Source organism: Callionymus lyra, chromosome 5, assembly GCF_982586985.1.
Source record: "Callionymus lyra chromosome 5, fCalLyr1.hap1.1, whole genome shotgun sequence".
NCBI classification, from domain to species: domain Eukaryota; kingdom Metazoa; phylum Chordata; class Actinopteri; order Syngnathiformes; family Callionymidae; genus Callionymus; species Callionymus lyra.
Genome location: NC_141822.1, coordinates 34,748,519 through 34,760,845, shown reverse-complemented (window position 1 = coordinate 34,760,845; position 12,327 = coordinate 34,748,519). Strand labels below are relative to the sequence as shown.

The following is a 12,327-nucleotide window of genomic DNA, read 5'->3' as shown; positions in this document are numbered from 1 at the left end:
CTAGTGGATGAACCATCTGTTCAGGCGGTTGGGCACGTCTAGCTGGGAAAGTTTGTTCTAGAGGACGTCAAAGATGAATACTGATGAGTAGTCCACATTCAGGATCCTGCTACATCTAGGTGCTGCAGGACATAGTGCAGTCCCAAGTTCAGAGCATGGTCAACGAACCTGTTGGCTCCGGAAGCCAAGTTTTGACTGTCTTGTTCTTTATGGAAACAGGAAAATAATTGAGGACTTGAAGCATGCTGACACATGACAGGTCTTCAGTGAGCTGTTGAAGATGTCTGTGAACACAAGAGACCGCTAGTCTGTCCTGTGCTTTAAGGTAGAGTGAGAACAGAGTTGGGTCCTAGTGCCTTTCCAATCTTCTGTCTCCTGAATATCCTTACAGGTCCTTCTTAATGTTGACGACTATTGTGGGTGGCATGGGGTTCTTGTGAGTGTCCAGGTTGAGGAAATGGAAGGTGCTCCTGCTGTGACAATGCTTTTCAGAATAAAAGCATTTACTGTGTCGCACCATCCAGATGAAGCCTTGAACACTTCTCTAGTCTCCACTCCTGAATGTGACCTTCTTCTCTCTCTCATCAGTTTTCTGAACTAGGGCCTCTAACTCACCCTGGTATGTGATGGGTTGACGGTATTTGGGCAATTCGTGCGTGAGGTTTCCTTTGTTGAACTCACCAATAACAATAACAAGAGACCCCAGGTTAAGTCAACACCTGTCAGAATGATGTATCAAACTAGCAGGGGGAATAAAAGGGTCTGCAATTGGTGGAGAATAAATCCAGAATGCTTCCCCGTCTTTGTTGTGTTGACTCCCTTTGATCTCTATGATCTGTTTTGGCTCACAAAAACAACGTTGATGGCATTTTCTACCAAACTACCTTCCATTGGAGTTAGAATTATAGGAAATAAATCCTCAGGAGTGGTAGATCTGATATTCAGTTTGCCTGTCTTGAATATGACAAGAAACAGTATTTACAATCAACATGAGCAATAGAAAAGCAGAACCAAGCATGGAGCCCGTCTGCAGGCGTTGTCTTGAACTACATCATGAGAACAACACATGACGCAAGGCATCACAAGGTAGTGGTTGACTGATGAAGCTCCATGAAGTTTCGCCCCATTTCTAAGTTCAAATTACCCTCAACCACTGGTTTTACAGGCCAGCTGTGAGGATTGAGCTCGAAGAGTGAAGAAGACGGTTGAGGAAATAAATGGGATTGGGGCAATTTCCTATTTTTCAGAGGTCAGTAGGTCTCAGTTTAAACATGATTGGATTGTTAAATAGAATATCTGTTCAAAACAAAAGATAATAGGTCAGAGAGTGGTGGCACTGCTTTAAGAAGCCCCATTGACCCATCACTGTCAGGGAACAGCAACTTTATTAGATGAAGTAAGATAAGATACGATATGCCTTTTTTCTTCCCAATTTGGGGGAATTTTATTTTGCCACAGCAGTTCAGGACAAACATATACAACAGTTCACATTTTTTAAATAAAAACCCAAACAATAATGATAATTATAAGAACAACAACAGGACGACAGCTTGGCTACTCCAGATTGTTTGTAGCTTGGTTGTTGTAGCTTGTTTGTTTTAGATGAACTATCCTTAGCTAACACATTAACATGTGAGTCATGAATCTTTTTTTTTGTAAACACAATCTCCACCTGCATGATATTCTCCTTCTCACCTACCTTCACCTCTAGGTTTTTGAACCCCTTCTCAGTATCTGAACTCATCCTGAACAGACTTGCATGTTAAGATTTGGAGCTTAATAGGTTGTGACACTGCTCTTCAAGTGTTGGTTGTCACTGGATTTTTTTCTTTTTACTGTAGAGTTTGTTCTTTGATGATTCCAAGAGTGCTTTTGAAGTTGACGCCTTTCATCTTGACACATCTGTACTTTAATTTACCAGGCACAGTTTTATAAATAAGCATTCTGAGGCATTGTTAAAAAAAAACAGGATAGTATTGGAGTTCGATGTACTCCGTGTAGTTTTAGGCTACAGTAAAATATCCTGAAATGATTACTGCACTTTTAAATGTGGTGTTGTACATTTGAAGTATCTTATGAACTAATATACGGCATAAACGATTTGCCCGTTGATTATGAACTCGAAATGTCACAGTGGAACTGTGATAAGCTCCAGCTCTTCTGAATACCATGTGGACTGCATAGTTGGGAGGGGAACTTTTGGAAAAGTGGCCAGCTGTCGTATCAGGGCCACTAATGAGAACATTGCTCTGAAAATTACCCGGAAGGCTAGCTTCTTTGAGAGGGCTAAAGAAGAGGTGCTGATATATATCATCCTAGCCCAAATATGTTGCTATTTTTTTTTTACATATTTTCTGCCACAACAGGGTCAGATGATGGAGATGCTGAGATCGCAGAACTCGGACAAGTTCAATATTATCAGGTGGGACGAAGCCTTCAGCTGGAAGTCTTGTTACTGTCTGACTTTCGAGCTCCTGGATGAGGATCTGCATGATTTTCAGATGAGATCCAGGTCTGGACGACTTGGTCTGGAAGAGATACGTCCCATTTTGAAGCAGGTACATGTTTGTACGATGATAGTTTTCATGCAAAACATTTTAAAGATTTGTCCAATCACAGAAAATAACATTTAATCTCAGAACAGTGATCAAGTGGCCCACCTTTACTAAACTAACAATAGAGGCTGTCAACGATTGGTTCAATTGTTTGTAGTATGGTTTAGTTGGCATGGTTTAGGTGACTGTTCTGCCATCACAGTTAGTGACTTGATACCTATTGTATTTAGATTCTCACCACCACTGAGAACACATATTGAGAATATCAGTAAAATTACTAGCATCGGAGCAGCTAAAGTGCAAAAGTGTCTCTCTAACCTGATTGTACTGAACCTTAAAGGGGATTTTTATTAATTTTGTTCATACGGTTTCTCATTTAGCTAGTTGTTGCCTTGGACTTCCTGCAAGGCCACAAGGTTGCTCATGCAGATCTGAAACCTAAAAACATCATGGTGGTGGATCACTATCAACATCCCCCCCGAGTCAAAATAATTGATTTTGGATTAGCCACTGTGGTATTTGAAGGAAACGTGTGCCCTTCACTCCAGACGCTCTGGTATAGGTGAGTGAGGAGGCAACTTTTTGCAAATTAAATTAAGTAAATGTAGAGGTTGTAATGGTTGTAATGCTTCTCTTGCCTTCTTTCTGTCAGGGCTCCAGAGATTGTGATAGAGGCGACCTTCACTGAGTCAATTGATGTGTGGTCTCTCGGCTGTATTGCAGTGGAAATGTTCTTAGGAGAGCCATTGTTTCCTGCAAAAGATAATTATGATTTGGTAAGCGCAACAATTATAGCCTCATCTGTTTTGTCTGTTCTCTCCAAGAAGGCAGCTGGGGTGATAAAATCCAGCTCAAGTCTCTGAGTACCTTTGTGCAGTTTTTTGTTGAACCACCACAGTTTCAGTAAACTAGTTATTTTTACCTAAAGTATGGAGTCAAACTTAACCACACAAGGGGCAATAATTTCAAACACAGTCCAATCTGCATGCTGAAATGTATTTATATTTATCGAAGAGTTCATAACTGGCACGTCTTCATAGGAAATGAGAGTAGAACAGAACGCAGTGTCGTAAATCACCTGGTCTTAACGTCTGTGGTTGGTGTCAAATACTTAAATTGTAATCATGACTCAAGACTAATCATTATTTTTCCTTAAACTATAAATGCATCCCAACTTTTACCACATTCAAATTCATCTCTATCATTATCTTTATTTTCCATAATTCTCCTAAATACACTAGTCATCTCCAGAGGGCTCTTATAGAGATGTGGATGTAATCTTTTTTTAAATTACTATCGATTCAAATTTCAAGCATACTCTATGTAAAGCTATTTAGTGCCACATCATCATTTGAGCTGATAAATAGGAGATGTATATTCTTTTTGACTGAAATTATCTGGATTTGTTTGTGTTGTCACCTTAAGAAGGTATCAGCCAGCAGCATCTACTGGACAAGAGCATGGATCTACTCATGCTCTGCCTTTTAGAAACAGAAAGAGGTAACCACATCATAGTTGCAGAGCTTGAATAAATAAATCCCCCTGCATTATCAAGCTTGGGTGCAAGCTAGTCTGTGATTTCTCTAGTAGCATATTCAGCTCAGGCAATTTAGATAAAACCTTTTTTATTGCCCAAAGAAAATCTTTAGAAGTAGAATTCCATTATCACGTCGATTCATGTTGGCTAAATTGTAACTTTATTGTTCTGTTAGATGCTTCGTATTTTACACACACTGGGCAAACCATCAAACTACCTCCTCCACACCGGCATGCGAACATCACAGTTTTTCCGTTTAGGCCACACTGGAGTTTGGAGTGTGAAGGTAAAGTATTCTATTTTGTGTTGTTCATATTCAAATGTTAACAGCTTACCCTCAACAGTCGCTGCTTCAGAACGGACCAGTTCAATCTCACACCATAAACAGCCTAGACTATCTCCTGGTAGGTTTTTTCTTTTTCTTTGAGAGGAGAAAAGAGGACAATGTTCAATAATCTGGATTGAATTTTCCTCAGCAAGTGCCTCTGCATTCACACCTCAGAGGAAGCATTTGTGCTGAGATAAACGACCGTGCCACTTTTGTGGAGTTGCTCAAGATGATGCTCAAGGTGAATCCAGGCGATCGGATCTCTCCCACTCAAATTCTTCAGGATGCTTTCATCAATATGAGCCACTTTGAGGAGATTTTTGCCAATTGCACCTAGTAAATATCCACTTTTATCTGATTAACGTAGCCTTCTGTCTCAGCATAGGTTCAGTTTAATTTTTCTGCTGTTTCAGCTTTGAAACCTGCTTTGACTACATGGATCACCTGGTTGGACCAGTCAGCCAGGAACCCACTCTGTTAAACGTCCCAGAACAATCTGACCAAAGCAAATCTACAAAAAAATATGAAGGCAACAAGAAAAGGTAGTGTTGATAAAAGTTTGAAGATTAAATAACATTTAACAAATGCTTTTCTCTTTTTTTAGACACCAAGCAACAGATATGGAGCATTTAACAGTAGAATTATAATCAACTAGTCACCTGAAGTTGCAAATAGAGCTGGTCGAAGATGACCGACAAAATGAGGCGCAACACTTACAAATGGAAGTCTAAAAGGGTGTTAAGGATTAACATTACCTCATAATACCCCCCGACTTTATAAATGATAAAAAGAGACGACAAAGAACCACAGAAAAAATAACATGGTCAAAGCCGAGCTATTTGTGGTTGTCTATGGTCTGCCTCCAACTCTACTAACACTCACACCAAACTGTAGTGTCAAGACCGAGTTTTCAGTCCAAAAAAAGTGTAATTTGTCATATGAATATAATTTGTAGAAATGATTTATTTAACTACACATTAGAAATGTAAGATTGTATTTTTAATGTCTGCAAAAGCATTCTTGTGCTTAAGTTTCCATTGACATATTTAGACTATTTAAAAATTAATCGAGCCAGCGAAGCAGCAATCTGTGATAATATTTTAAAGTGTAAAATTGTTTGCAAGAAATAGGCAATGGCAATATGTTGGTCTGGTGCTTCCTGATCAATTATTTACGTTAAGCTCATGATAGATTGAGAAAAGTTCCAAAATCAATTCATGGTTTTGTAGATGTAGTGTTGAAGGTAAAGCAAATTAATTAAGCCAGAGGTTAACATGTTTGTTTAATACCAGTGGTGGGAAAAGACAATGATGGAGTGAAGAAGTTCAACCCAATGTTGCGATTCACAGTCACAATGTTCAGAGTAAAATTGACCTTAATATTAAACTGTCCTTCAATATTGTGTTCTGTTATTTCAACATTATATCCTCTCTTCCTATCACGCTTGATCTAGTATTTGTCGAGTGCCTTTCATCCATCTTTCTTTTTTACAACCTTTTTACAACCTATTAATCATTCACCATCTGACACATAGTATATTTGGTTGTATGACATTTTAAGGACATTTAAATCTAGTGTAATGCATTTAAAGGCTTATTAATAATTTGACCCTTGTGTTTTCTCTGGGTTAAGGTGAACAACCTCAACCACTGCATATGTATTTATGGTGCCAGGGAGGTGGTTCACCTTGACCCTGAAACATGGGATACCTCAAACAAATTTGTTTTTGGCCATTCGGGTCACCTTAACCCAGAGATAAAACAATGGTTAACAGGCTAAAATCAGAATATTGAAGTTTTTTGTTAAGAAAATGTTATAATGATACCTTATTAAGCAAATTAAAGGTGGAGGGCATACAGTAGGTTAAATCAAGTTCAAGTTTTTTAGTTGTCAAATAAACTATATGCACGACATACAGCTCATATGAAATTGCATTTAACGAAATAATTAAAGGACATTAAATAAAACCATCAACAAGACATAAATTAAACAATCAACACGATTTATATTAAACAGAATATGAACGAAATTAAGGAACTTGGTCCATGAGGTAGTGCAGTTCAGTGCAAATAGTAGGGGGAACGTGGAATGTGCATTTAAGTTTATATTACATTTTAGTATTATTATTATTTTTGACTGAACGAGGATTCTCATCCGGTGATTCTATTCCGGTGATTCTCATCCAGGGATTCGCAAAAGATTCGGTCAGTGAGTGAACGAGGATTCTCATCCGGGGATTCGCAAAAGATTCGTTCAGTGAAAAGGATTCTCTTCCGGTGATTCGAGCGTCAGGGATTCGGTCAGTGAACGAGGATTCAAGTTCGGCTGTGAACACACCTCAAGATCTTCTCTATTTGCTAATTCCTCACGAATGTCACTGGTCCTTGTCCGTGAACGCACCGGTTCCTCAAGTGCAGTGAATGTTAACCTCGGTTCTGAATCATTAAAACTAGTAACTGATTGTTTGGCTGTGTTCAGGAAGTAGAATAAATTGCAGTCAGGGCTCCATAAGCACTGAGTTAGTGATTTGGTGAATGAACGAACTGAACGAATCTTTTGAACGAATCATTTTAATGAACTGATTCTAGTGATTCAGTACAGTCAACTGAACGCAGCCAAACAATCCGTTACTAGGTTTAATGATTCAGACCCGAGGTTCACATTCACTGCACTTGAGGAACAATGCAAAAAAAAAGAAAAAAAAGAAGAGAAGATCTTGAGGTGTGTTCACAGCTGACCATGAATCCTCATTCACTGAGCGAATCTGTGTCTCGCGAATCAGTAGCAGCCTAAAGTGACAGACTCCCCTTGTGTGTAGACGTTCACAAACAAACATTGCAACTGTAGTAGAGATCTGTTACTAAACCCTGTTTGTGCGTTTCCAGCCTCTCCAATAAACGAATAAAGTGTGACTAAATGTCTTGGTTGTTAAATATGTTTTATTGCACTAAAATAAAAATAAAATAAAATAAAAATAATAATAATACTAAAATGTAATATAAACTTTAATGCAATCAACAATAAAATAAAAAGGCCTTGTTTAAGTTTAGTGCAAAAACAAGTATTAAATTAAGATATGGCAACATAAAAACCGAATGTACTGTAGCAAAGTCCATCCCTCCCTCCTCAGTCCCTCCCCCCGCCCCCACGAGTAGATGGCTGCGTAGTTCGCTGACGTCTACAAACTATATGAAAAGGTCGGAGCTGTATGATGGAGTGCAGTCATTGGTCAGCAGAGTGAAGAGGAGGGGGCTCAGCACACATCCTTTGGGGGCCCCTGTGTTCAGTGTGATGGTGCCGGAGGTTTTACTGCCGACCTGAATGGTCTATGGTCTCCCCGTCTCTAAGCCTAACTCTTTGTTGCCATGGTACCGTGACACGTCAATGGTTGACATTTGGCTACCGTAATTCTCAAACTATGAAGCGCACTTGAAATGTTAAATGTCGACAGTGCGATTCTACACCCGTTGTGCTTACAGTCCTTCATTTGTATTTTTTGAAGCTTTGATTTTTCACGCATTGCCGCAGTCCAGAGCCTCTCGCGGAGTAATACTGGACTCACTCTCACTGCTATTTAACTTGATCCTCTTTATACTCTGGTGCGCTTGTGTATGAAAATAGACCCTTTTATTGAGATTGCGTTTATGGATATATGTTTTTTATTTGGCTGTGATTATGAGGTTCTCCCTGTGGTTCATGCCAAAGCCCATGACTTTAAATTTGAAGAAAGCAAAGTGAACACAAACTTAAACCTACAGCACATCCCATCATGTAAATAATCTAAAATGCAATTCCATGTTCTCTTCTAGGTGAGATGGAGTGCTGCATATCAGACAGGTGATTAACCATCGGAGGTCGAAGAGGTCAATTCCTTCCTCTCTTGAATAGCTGTGACCGCCAAAGAGATGTCAAAAGCAGGTGAGATGGTTACATCATACACACTTTGGTAATTAAAATAGTCATTTTTGGTAATAATGATAAATACATTTCTGTGGTAGCGCTGACATGCTGACGCTTATGGCCATGGGGTGGAATCAGCAAAAAATGTTCTGGGTTCTGTTGTTGGAAACACTTGGTCGTGCCCATCAAGCTGGTAGGTACACCAGACTGAAGAATCTTTTATAATAGATTTTAAACTTCAAATGATCATAATCATACAACTTTTTCCCAGGTTCTGTTGACTTTCGAACAAAGAGAAGAGGATTCGACATTGTTATGGCAATAAGGAGAGTGCAGGAAGAGAAATATTTTAAAATAGTCGTATTGTCTTGTTCTTTAAAATACACTATGGGGCCTGACTGCTGAGGCTTTGAAGGATCTTCAGAGCATTTTAGGAGCAGGAGCAAAGCAGCATGACATCACTCGAACGATGATTCAGACCAGAATCTGTGAACAATTGTTTGATATGAAACCTGTAATAAAGCACAATTTGATTAATGTCATTTTGAATAATGGTCCCATAGTATTCATCCCAACATGATCAATGCAGTTGTAACATCAGAGTTGCCTAAAATTGATACCAATGAATTATTAAATAATGAAAATGAAGTTTTTATGATAAGAGTTCATATCTTTTATTATGACAGGGGGATAAAAATCAGCTCATGTACAATATTCATATTGGAGTTAATAGCTTATCCAGTGTCAAAGGCATGTAAGCCTTTAAAGTTTACTAGTTAAGTTGTTTGTGATGTGCATGACATCAACACAAGCTGGATTACAAATACATACATTTATTGGAAAAAAAAATCCTCTCAGAAATGATATTCATGTAAAATGGGATAAACATTTAACAGTCTTCAGTGGATTTCTTTAAGGGAGCAGGAGTTGACCACTGAAGCCTGAGGCCTTCTAAAACAGCAGTGAGTCCTCCTACCTCAGTTTTATTTTATATACACCAAACTTTAGATGCAGCCCCGTGACTCTGCATGTTCATGATCAGACCAGTTCTAGAATGCCAAACACAGGCTTGATATTGAGTCTTATACTCTTATACTAACTATAACACTTATACTCAAGGCATGACCAAGTTCTTCAGGACTGTTGGTCTTCTGTGACTTTCAGACCAATGAAACCTGGTCTGTTTGACCTTTGACACTGATAAAATAACATGCTGGTGGAACCATAATGATAGCCCCTCCCAAACCAAAGTAGCGTAAATCAAATATTAGCCTTCTAGTGTCACAGGGTCTCAAATACCAGTCTCATGTAGTTAGAGAATTAACTCTTTCATTTCCATTTCCAGATTTGAACACAAACTTAAACAAAAATTGATATTGAGTCTAGTGTGAACTATCATGCTCATTTTCAGACCCCCAGGGGCCGCAGGGAACAAGTTCATAGCAACATCAAATAACCACAATTCAACTCAGAATTATCAAATATTAGCTCTGAGGTCCAAGTAGAAAAAAAAGTTGCCCATATTCCTGGAAGATCAGGTTTAGTTATTATATAGTATATATATATATTATATAGAGACCATCTTGACAGGAGAATGACAACCTCCCACTCATTTTTGGACCGATGGATACCACATTTCTCACACCAATAGTAGGAGACCATCTGAATGTCATATAAATATCAGCCTGCTAGCTTTACAAGGGCCTTGAGGCCTCTTGACGTTAGAGAATTAACCCTTGAATGTAGCACAGGCCACTATAAATACAAATGTGTGTAGTTTTCTAATAGTAAAACAGCAGTCTTGAGTCACATATTAATAACATAATTTTAATAACATAAAGTGTCTTTTATTTCATAGTTTGAGTCTAATTTACAAAATGACTCTTCAGTTGCAATTTTAAACAATAATGATGGTTCTATTTAAAAAAAACAAAAAAAAAAAACAACAAAACATGTTGATGAACAATAGATTACTGATCAATTAAATCCATTTTTACTGCTTACCCATATCATGGGGAATGGTGCCCGAAATGATGAAAGTTATACAACTATTTTGTTGTTATTGCGTTATTTGTGAACGAGTTTTGACAAAAGTTATAATGCAAAGTTAGCTGCTACTTTTGCAAGTGTGGTAATTTCGAGAAAGTAGTGGTTTATCTCTACTTGTATCTTAAATATCTCCACTGTGTTTTGCTGAATGTTTGTTTGTTTATGTTTGTATTTTGTTGATGGTAATGTTAATGGTAGGGATAGCCAGCCAATGAGAGCTAACCCCTAGACTAGCCTGGATACCTCTGCACTTTCCCGCTTCCATTGTGGGCTGGATGTCAATTAATTAGCTCAGAAGTCAATTAAACAAGTTCATAACTGTTCATAACCATTAGCAGCCCATTCCCTTTACTGTTGAAGCAACCTTCCAGCAGACTCTTTCCTGTAATCAGAATAACAATTGGAATTTACACATCAATTTAACAAGAATGTAATAAAAGTAATCAAAAAGCCAACATAAATCAATGTCTCCTTGTTGTGGGAAATAGAGAAGCAAAATATACAATAATTCAGCTTCTCCTAATTTGGAGTCAGTTATTGTGAGAGCAGCACAAGGCAACACCTAAACATGTAATGAGTAATGCTCTGACTAAGCGCACACAAATGGAAATATTCACAACATGGATTCAGAGATCTATAACGTCTCCCAGTTACCATATGTCTTGTGCAAAAACGGCTGCAGGGCGAAGCAATGTAAAATGGTTCACTCCATTAATATCACAGGAGCTGTAAAGCTGTCAGGCCCACTCCATGCTCTTCCCACATAAAGCTGATTTGTGATGGCTCCGATCCGTCGGCCCCTCAGTCTCCCTAATGATGGCCAGATCCATCACACTTGTTTAATCAAAACTGAAGGGAAAGCAAAGAAGACGAATGAAGCCATTGTGAACCTCAATAGGTATTTCATGAAGTCATATCTACCGCCCTCCCTCAGAAACTAAAATCATTGGCTATTTTTAGTAGTGCAGTTTACATACATTTCCTTTTTGCTTTTCAATTTAAACAGAAATATATAATTTGAAATGGTCTGCCAGTTTATTCACATATCTATCAACATAATAAATATATAAAGCTTGTAAAGTATTTGCTACATTTTTAACATTTACTCATGTTGCATTATTAAACTGCTGTTATAAGATATAGCCCTTGAATAAAATGAAGAAAGCAATACTGATATTTTGAGTTGGAATATAACACATTCCCAAAAGAAATGGAGGAAAGGCAAGAAGGAGGGTGGAGGAAACAGGTGGAAACAGGAGGTGAACAGAACCACAAGAACAAAGTGTGTTCTGGCTTCTTCCATCATCTACTTAAGCATGCAGCTCTGTGTTTCACGGTTAGCTACTGCAGAGAGTAGTACAGTCAGTGAACGTGGGCCAGACGTGCTGGCGGAGGCAGGGTGGGGTGAGGTCTCTCACCCCTCAGAGAACAAGTTCACTGTGCAGTCAGCTGTAACATTTGGGGAAGCTTCGAAAGAGAGCTGTAGTGGTGACAATTGTTAAGGGAACAAAACGTTGTAATGGCCTTTTGTATAAGGAAGAGTGTTTATGACAGGACATGAGTAATCTGTCCATTCACTCGCCTGGGGTTGTAAGCCCAAAAATATATTCCAAATAATTCTGTAATGTGGACGCAGTATCTGTCGCTCACCAGAGTTGGAAAAACTACAGAGAACAATAAGAGGACAAACATTGACTTTAGAAGTCTCGAAAGACATGTTTTACAAGGACAGTCATTTTGTTTGGTTATAGAAAAGACTGACTTTATAAAAGATTTGGTGTCAAATATAAATGTTCACCAGAGAATCAACAGTGAACACACTCGATTAAGGGGTTCTAGAAAACTATGGGCCTATCCGACCTTGTCTTTATTCTGGAGAAAGTGCTCACCAGTCAGTTGTGCATTTATCAATAACAAGAAGAATAAAGAATAAGAACATTTTCAGTCTTGTTTTAGGG

The 12,327-nt window shown here is 38.4% G+C and overlaps 1 protein-coding gene across 2 annotated transcripts; it reads left to right on the top strand.

Annotated features, from left to right (window-relative positions):
• Window positions 1–2,006: 2,006 nt before the first annotated feature.
• Window positions 2,007–5,753, top strand: LOC148080436 (homeodomain-interacting protein kinase 1-like). 2 transcript variants are annotated; one of them, XM_087792671.1, is made up of 9 exons: window positions 2,007–2,297; window positions 2,367–2,558; window positions 2,936–3,117; window positions 3,208–3,331; window positions 4,268–4,378; window positions 4,437–4,496; window positions 4,569–4,756; window positions 4,834–4,962; window positions 5,025–5,753. In XM_087792671.1, the coding sequence occupies exons 1-9, from the start codon at window positions 2,115–2,117 to the stop codon at window positions 5,065–5,067; spliced, it is 1,212 nt and encodes a 403-aa protein (XP_087648797.1). In that variant the 5' UTR covers window positions 2,007–2,114; the 3' UTR covers window positions 5,068–5,753. The 2 variants fall into 2 exon arrangements, with proteins under 2 accessions (XP_087648797.1, XP_087648798.1); XM_087792672.1 differs by lacking the exon at window positions 5,025–5,753 and having other exon boundaries at window positions 4,834–4,966.
• The last annotated feature ends 6,574 nt before the right edge of the window (window positions 5,754–12,327 follow it).